The following is a 9,087-nucleotide window of genomic DNA, read 5'->3' on the forward strand; positions in this document are numbered from 1 at the left end:
AGTATCTTCATCTGGTCTGTTCCTGTTTGGCTGTGACTCCATCCTGGAGAGAAATATCAGCTGTGCCATCATACCTTGGTTTATACATGGGGATTGGCATGTTTTTCAGTGTGGTCCTGCTTCTCTGACTGGATAACTAGATGTTCTCTCTTGATCCTTCTACATAAAAACAGGCTCAAAGCTTGTCTCCTTAAAAGTTTCTTTCCCAGAAAGATACACCTGTGGAGCTTGTTAGCTTTTCTAACAAAGTACTTATATGCTGTTTCCTTTCTATGTCTGCTTCTGTCTCCTTGAACCACAGTCAGACTCGGCAGATGGCCGCTCACACTGAGCCTGGTTCTGGTTCTGTGAGTTTTCCTCTCAACTGTCACTGCGTGCATTGTCGGTGTAAGGGAATCGCTGAAGAGTCAATGAATCTAGAATTGAACCCATCTGACTGTATGATCTGGTTGAATTGTCTCTGTAAAGTGCCTTGAGATTTCATGTTGTAAATTGGAGCTAGAGAAAACGTGAAGAAAAACTAAAAAGTATTTATTGCCAGACAGACCTTCTTCTCTATTCCGGAGAAGAACTGGAACATGGTGATGTTGGGTGGAGGTTTGGACATGCCAAGGGCCATGCAGATGCCCTTCAGTTCCTGGAAGACCGGACTGCCAGATTCTTGGGCTTTCCTCTGAGGCTTGTTAACCAGAATCATCCTGGATGCATCCAATTCGGACAATAAAAAGGCTGCAGGAGGAAGAGAACATTAAATAATTTTAGCTTTGGCTTGAGATAGACACTAGATTTCTATATAACTATCTGTTCAAATATCATTACTGCCATTCTATCTAGTTAAACCACAATAACGGCACCCAGCATCAGCATTGGAACAAATCAGATCTGAGTTTTTCAGACTGTCATGAAAAGATCAGATCCAGGTTGCATATGGGAAAAAAATAAAATTTAAATTTGGGTCAATTCAGGCTGCTGTGTGAATGTAGCCTAACTAGATACAGCATGAATCGATCGATGAATGCACACCTATAAAGAGGCGTGTTCAAGGTACCAGCTCAATCAGAACCATGAGTGCAGAAGGGAGAGCGCCATATTCCTTTTGTGAGGAACAAAAACTCACCAAAATACGAAGAGGGAAAGAAAAAAGGCACGGCAAATGACAAAGCAAAGGATTGCCGATTGGTTAAGCTCTGTTTGGTACAGGGCGTGAAGGTACGTGCGCCTAAGGTGTATTAATCATGCGGTGCAGCCTCAGCACTAGGTTGCACACTCCCAAATTTTTTTTTACTTGGAGCAGTCTTTGTGCGGCAGCCTGGTTCCAAATGTGAGGATTTAAAGTTGTTCTCTTTGAATGGGTTTGCCTTCACTGACATCAAATGGTTCAGAAGGTTCCAGTGGAACTGTGTGGTTAAATGCAGGGGCGAGTTTACTGGCCAATCATGATGTAAAAAGAAAGATTTTAGTTTCCATTTCCATTACATAAAATATAAATTAAGTCTGAAACAACCACACATAGTAGGCAATAGGGCTGAGAAATTAATTACATTTGCAACATAATCGCAATTTAACAAAAGGCAATTGTCAAATTGTTAAATCACAATATATTTAACAAGAGTGGGACACTAAATTTCATCCATGGTTTGTCGCCATACAGAAATGTAGTGAGAGTTGCAGCTAGCACGCAGATCCATGCATGCAAGTAGAAGTAAACACTTTTTTTACACAATAATTACAGTGAAGTCCTGTAACAATGGACTCTGGGAAAACAGGCTCACCAAAACCAAAAGCCTGGGATGAAACATCTACAAGCTTGGGGTTAGTGCAAAGGAAAATCCAATAAAAAAAAAAATATATAAAAATACCACAATTTTGGTGGAAAATAATCACAATTTAGATTTTTTTGGTAAAATCATTCTGCCCCAGTATAAAACTCATTTTGCATTTATTTAGTGAAAGATTTTATTTTTTTATATATCCATATGGGCTTCACATGCAGGCTGGATGCCCCATCCTCACATCACTCATAGCGCAGCAGGTTAAGATAACATTTTGTTCCATCGTATATTTCTGAGTAAAACATTTATTATTCTTCAATAATCATAAATTCTTAAACAATACAGCGCTTGGCCATTTTTTGCATTGGGGCATGAACTGTTTCTTTTTTTATTTCCTGCCTTTCCAGATGAGTGATGGATGGATGGATGATGGATGGATGGATGGATGGATGGATGGATGGATGGATGATTGATGGATGGATGATTGATGGATGGATGGACTGATGATGGATGGATGGATGATGGATGGATGGATGATTGATGGATGGATGGACTGATGATGGATGGATGGATGATTGATGGATGGATGATTGATGGATGGATGGACTGATGATGGATGGATGGATGATTGATGGATAACCGGTTAATGGGTGGACGGATGATGGACGGACGGATGATGGATGGACAAACGGATGGATGGATAAACGGATGGATAAAGGGATGATGGATGGATAAAGGAATGACGGACGGATGACGGACGGACGGTTGACAGACGGACGAATGATGGACAGAAGGACGGAGGATGGATAGATAAACGGATGATGGTTCTTCCATATTAATGAGTTTCTTTGCGCCATGTTTTTTTTCTCCCACACTGTTTACATTTGATCACTGCTGCACTTTAAGGAAAGGAAATGTCATGAAAGTTGTACAAAATGTTACACAAAATGAAAATAAAATTGTCTAAGTGTCTAAGTTTAGGTGGGACTGAGAACACCAGATTCCGTCTGGAAGCAGGCAAGTTTTGCACAAAAGGTCCAGATCAATAGACTGTTCTATTTACAGCAGAGCAGGTGTGAACACAGCCACAGAAAGCGGGGCACCTCAGGAGGTGAGGATGTAGATGGTAGACCAACTCTACTGAACAGATGGGGTGTCCAGTCCCACGTTTAGACACATTCAAAAGTAAAGAACTGCATTTCCACCCATCAGTGCCAATTCTGAGCCTGGGCAACAGGATAAACGATCTGTGCCAGCTTCACCATGAACGTAGATGTGTTGGTGTGGAGTCAAAGACGTACTGATCAGGAGCAGACAGTCCGTTCTGCTCAGAAACCTCTGGGTGACGTGTCCACTGGTCAGACAGCTGTAAGGACAGGCGAGTTCGGAAAGAAGGCCACTCATCTCCAGCTGGAAGCCCTCTGCCTCACTGGGACCTGGAGAAAGCAAAAAAAACACCACATCATCAAACAGGGTTCCTACAGCATAATGCAAGTTAAATTCAAGACTTTTTAAGAGTCTTGAATTTAACATGTAGTGTTGACACGGCCCTAAGAGACATGTATAACTTTTTTTATTTTGAAACATAAATACTGCTCTCTGTCCAGCATTGTTGTTGTTTTTCTTGCCACTTCTGCATAGCAAGAAGCAGAAGAGTGACCACTATCTGGTATTAATGACATTCAGGTCGGATGAATGCGACCTGGCCGCAGGTCGCAGGTCGCATTTGAAAAGATCAGATTCGTATCGGATTCAGGACCTCATAGCCAAGCGGCCTGGGTCGCACTGGGAAAAAAAAAAATCAGATCTGTGTTGTTCAGACTGTCATGAAAAGATCAGATCCAGGTCGCATATTGGCCCAAAAAAATAAAAATAAAAAATTGGATTTGGGTCACTTCAGGCTGTGGTGTGAACGTAGCCAAAGACATGATCCCAGCTTTGTGGGAGCAGTCTGGATCTGGATCCTTCCTCTTCCAAAATGGCACAGAGCAAAGTCCATGAAGAAGAGGAAAAGGAGCTGTACAGTGGAGGTTTTGTCAGATATATTTAAATTGTGTACATGATTTACAGCCGTGTTTTGTTCGAAGGACGCACATCCTATAAACGGCAGCAGAGGCAGGATTAACAAAGAGGTTGAATGAAACTTACAGTTAGTAGCATGGACGTTTTCCTCCAGCTTCAGATACAGTCTGAGCTCCGAGACGATCCAGGCAGATAGCTTGGTGAACTCTGGGGAAGCTGCTCCTTTGATGACAACAGCATCCAGGGCTCCATCCTCCATCAGAGGGCCCTGGTAGCTGGAAGAACACCAAGACCAATCAGCTGAGACATTTCAAACCACAGCTGCTATTGCATCAAGCAAGCAAGCAAGGAAAGAAACAGAAAGTAAGAGTGGACGGAACATCAGCAAAATCTACAAGTCCAACCAAAATGTTTGTTTTTCTGACAAAATGAGCTAATTTCATTAGCTAGAAGCTGCTCGACTGCTTAAACATACGGCTTTACGATCGATCAGAAGCAGTTCCACGCAAAAATATCATGATTTAATATATCTGAGGAAATTGTTTTTATTAACTTTTTTTGAAAATAAAGCATTTTAAATGCCACAATAATCACATTTAATTAATTTTAATGCCAATTAAGGCCTAAATTAAAAAAATATATAGTTTAATGACTATTTTTTGCAGCTGAATCTTTTGCAGGGGAATTTTCACCAGAAATAATTTCAGTATTTAAAATTAGGTGCAAAAAAGAAAAGAAAAAAAAAGGCAGATTCCAGTTTTTCTTCCATATTCTTGGAGCATCAGCATAGCTTAACTCCTGGTCAGACAGAGGCCAAGACTCAATTCTTCTTCATCTTCTTTTCTGACTCCCATGGACTCTCCAGTTGGCAAATTTCACTCACCTCATCTCTTCGTAAGAACAATAAGTTAGTCGGATCCATGTTTCAGAAACCTCATTGGAACCGTCTGGTAGATGCTGTATCCTGGAAACATACATGGCAGCTACCTAATCACCATCTCCTCTCCAACAAGGTGAGGGAAGTTTCATTCAAACAGGATTTATCCAGCCAAAGACTACCTTAAAAAATTCAAATCTGATATTATTGTGAACTGCACTGTCTGTGATCTTCTTCAAGAATCTGTTACACATTTGTTCCGCTTGTGTCCATACGCTAAGACTTTCTGGGAACACTTTTGTAACTATGGGGGTTCAGATATTTTAAAAGATTTTCAACTTTGTAGGGAAAACGTTCAATTTGGTTTTCAGCTGCAAAGTAAAAGGTTTCCCAAACCTTTCCTTATCAGACTCTTAATTTAATTTGCATAAATTGAAATTCAAATGAAACAAAGCCAGACTTTAATGTTTATTTATTTGAACTTAATATTTTAGTACTAGGATGTGCAGTGGGTAGCACTGCTGCCTTGCAGCAAGAAGGTTCTGGGTACGATTCCCAGCCCGGGGTCTTTCTGCATGGAGTTTGCCTGTTCTCCCTGAGCATGCGCCAGTTCTCTCCGGGTACTCCAGCTTCCTCCCACAGTTCAAAAACATGACTGTTAGGTTAATTGGCTTCTCTAAATTCTCCTTAGGTGTGATTTATTGTTTGTCTCTGTGTTGCCAGCGGATGGACTGGCGACCTGTCCAGGGTGGACCCTGCCTGCCGTAGACAGCTGGAGATAGGCACCAGCCCCCCTCACCACCCCGCTTCGGATAAAGCGTGGTGGATAATGGATGGATGGATTTTAGTAACATTAAACCCTCCTCTCACCAAAAGTAGGCATGGGAATCGAAAACTGGTTCCTGTTCAGAACCGGTTCCGTGTGTTCCAATTCCATGACACCGTTTGGCAGCTAGCTTAACAATTCCCTTAATAATTCCAGGCAGCACCAGAGCCTAGCGCGATGTTAACCACTGCCCGATCGCCCGGGGCAAGTAGTTTTTATTGTTGGGAGAGTACACATTTCATTGCATTTGCCCAGTGGGCAAAAAAAAAAAAAAATTATCATTACTCAAAATTACTTTAAAATCCCCGACATTCGATGAAAACGACCCAGAAGCGTTGCCGGCGCCATTTTTGTTGTTTTGTACACATTCTCGCGTGATTTGAAAAAGCCGGGTAATTTTCCGTCAGATGCCGTGATTTTTGTCCACCTAGCGGTAATTTTGATTTAGTTACCAAAACGACAAACATCTACAAAGCGCTATCATATGGCAGTCTTCTGTACAGTGATGCAGGTCATACATAAAAATTACATTTTTTTCTCTTAGACATTGGAGAGGTGCATTTAAATGTTATAAAGAAAAAGGTTAAATTGGTGAGTAGTAGTAGTGTAAGGTTTTAACCTGTCAAGTTTTTTTTTAGATTTTTAACATTACAATTTATATTTTTCCAAGCACTAAACAGTTTAAAGCAAAGTTAAGTTTGAAAAGAATGTGCAGGAAGGATTGAAAAGCATCTTAACACGGTAATGTAGGCTTGAGTTCATTATCTGACGCATGCAGATACACACCAGGAACCTGGAAACTTACTGAATTACAAAAAACATTTAAAAAACAAACATGTTTCATTGATATATATACAAAAATGAATATTAGGAACCATATTTATCAAACATTATACTGGGCAACTAAAAAATGTTTCTGGGCAAATGTGAAAGTCACTTGCCCTTTGGGCAAGTGGTAAAAATCCTTAAAGTCAACCCCTGTTGGGTCACGTTTTTTTTTATGCAAGTTTCACACACGGCATTCAGTAAACAAGTACGACGTGACCAGGCGTAAGTCTAGAAAAGCAAATAAAAGAGCTCAAAGTGATCGAAAGTTTGGCTTCATTTTAAGGAAGAGAAAGAATGCATCAAGGCAGTTTGCAATCATTTCAAAGTGGCAATTACATCGGCGGGAAGAAGTACATCCAACATGCAGAAACACCTGTGCACACAACATGGCATACATTTTAATGAATGTCGTGTTTTTGATGCTTCCGGACAGAAGCTAAAGTTACGACAAGCATGGAAGGCAACTCTGGTGGTAAGTAGCTAGTTTTATATCACTGGCTGTGCTTCATGTGGTTCCAAGTAAATCATATGACATTTCTGGAAATAAACCAAGTTCCTACCTCTCTTTGGGGTTATTAAAGAAGTGTGCCTTTCTAGTTAATCCAGTCCTTCATTGCTAGTATATTTAATTAGAACTACTGGTAGCTGCAATTCTGTAAGGAAACATGCTACAAAGTTGCTCCGCAGTTCACAGAGCGAGAGAAAACTGATGCTCGTTGATTTAAATCAGGGGGAGATGAGTTTACAGTAATGCTTTTTCACTAAACGGATGCCTTCTCCATTAGCTTTAGATGACCGGGACGAGAATCGATAAGAGAATCGAATCGTTTCACAGAATCCGTAAGAGAATCGGAATCGTGAAAATCTTAATTCCCAACCCTAACCAAAAGGGACAACAAAAAAACAAAACAAAAAAAACCCCCACACATTTCAATCTGTTCCCAACTAAAAAGTCTGGACAATTTATCTTCATAGAATATATGTGTTTTGGTACAATATATGTATGTAAATCTGTTTATACACATATGTATATATGATACTCCTAAACACATAATTTTGCAAGTTTGTTTGTCTTTCCTCCAGACTGTACTTGTTTATTGTGATTATATTACTATACCCCCCGGCATATTTGATTGTTTATCTGAATATTCCATATGTTATTGCTGACATTAAGTGAAAAAAAACAAAAAACAAAAAAAACACACATTTTATGTCCTGTTTGGACAAAGGGGCCCTGAAAAGCCACGCCCACAGAGACACCTGCAAGCATCAGCGCTTTTCCAGCTGCTACCAGTTGATCCAGAACACCGGGAATCTGGACAGGCACCAGCAGCAAGAACCGCTCCACAGCTTTCCTAATTATCAGCACATAAATACGCTGCTGAACTCTGACCTTTTTCATGCCCACACAGTTTATTCTGAAATTTGAGAAAGGCAGCAAACGGGGCCCCACTCCTCGGCTTCACATAGCCGCGAGCGGAACAGCCAGAGCCAGGGCGTCCAGCTTGTGCTCTCACTGCCAGCAGAATAATGTATCCGTTACCTCCTGGCCTCCTAGCTTAGCCTTCAGAGCCCCGCTAAGCAGCTAGCAAACAGGCAGGCATGACAGTCAGCGGGCAGCTGTCTTCACACTCACCCTAAATCCTCCAGTGCGATGAGGATGTCAATCTCCATGTCGGATATCTATGCTGAAAGCGGTGCCTCAGCAGGACAAATTTCACTCAGCTGGTACACGTTCAATACTTTCTTCTTCTTCTTCTTCTTCTACTTCTTCTTCTTCTTTTCTATCATATCTTTTCTGTTGCGTTTAATGGCGGTTGGCAACCAGTTTTCGGTGCATTACCGCCACCAACTGGTGAGGAGTGTGCATCAGAATGACCCTATTCATAAAGTTACTTTTATTTATATATATTCTATATCTATACAAATACAAATACTCTAAAAAAATACTAATACTCCTAATTATTCCTCTTATTGTTAAATATTTAAATAAATCTTTTTACATTTTTTCTTTACTTTTTCTGCAGAATATCTATCAAATCAAATTTAACTTTCTCCATATTTAGATCTAACCAAATTCCTTCTTTCTTCTTCATACTTCTTACAATACATCACTACATGTTCTACAGTTTCTACATGTCCACAATATTCACATTTACCCGATAGGTGTTTCCCTATTTTGAATAGTGTATTATTTAATCCTTTATACCCAAATCTAAGTCCTGAAAAAAACTGTTTCCTCTCTTCTGCTCTCCTCATTTCTCCTATAAAACCATCTTCCTCTCCTTTCATCTTCCCATTGTTTTTGCAACTTTTCCTTCATCCTTTGTTTAATGATACTTTTCATTTCTGTCTTACTTAAATTAATCATCATATCAATGGTTTTAATTTGAGATGCTTCCTCAGCAATCTTATCTGCAATTTCATTTCCTTTAATCCCTATATGTGCTGGCATCCAAATAAATATAACACTAATACCCATCATTTGAACTTGATATAAAACTTGCTGTATTTCAATTAAATTTGTCTGATCTACTTTCTGAAAAAAAAATTTGTATACTGATTAAAGCTGAACTTGATTCTGAACATATAATTGATCTTAATGGTCTCCCTTCCTCTATACATTGTAGTGCTAATAATATTGCTAATAATTCTCCTGATAATTAATTATATATTCTCCTAATTATTTTAAGTTATTTTATATTATGACGAATTGCAAGCTGCATGCAGCCACCTACTGTACATGAGTGTGTAGCAACATT

At 39.8% G+C, this 9,087-nt stretch overlaps 1 protein-coding gene across 1 annotated transcript in view; it reads right to left on the bottom strand.

Moving 5' to 3' along the window:
• Positions 1-8,089, bottom strand: part of fam98a (family with sequence similarity 98 member A) — a 20,779-nt gene extending 12,690 nt beyond the window's left edge. Inside the window, exons 1-4 of the mRNA XM_015393850.1 lie at positions 7,962-8,089; positions 3,921-4,069; positions 3,074-3,208; positions 548-729 (exon numbers count right to left, since the gene is read on the bottom strand). Coding sequence (XP_015249336.1) covers positions 548-729; positions 3,074-3,208; positions 3,921-4,069; positions 7,962-7,999 — 504 coding nt within the window. The 5' untranslated portion in view covers positions 8,000-8,089. The remainder of the gene's footprint in view (positions 1-547; positions 730-3,073; positions 3,209-3,920; positions 4,070-7,961) is intronic.
• Between the last annotated feature and the right edge of the window lie 998 nt (positions 8,090-9,087).

Source organism: Cyprinodon variegatus, unplaced genomic scaffold (assembly GCF_000732505.1).
Source record: "Cyprinodon variegatus isolate N-32 unplaced genomic scaffold, C_variegatus-1.0 Scaffold660, whole genome shotgun sequence".
Classification (NCBI taxonomy): domain Eukaryota; kingdom Metazoa; phylum Chordata; class Actinopteri; order Cyprinodontiformes; family Cyprinodontidae; genus Cyprinodon; species Cyprinodon variegatus.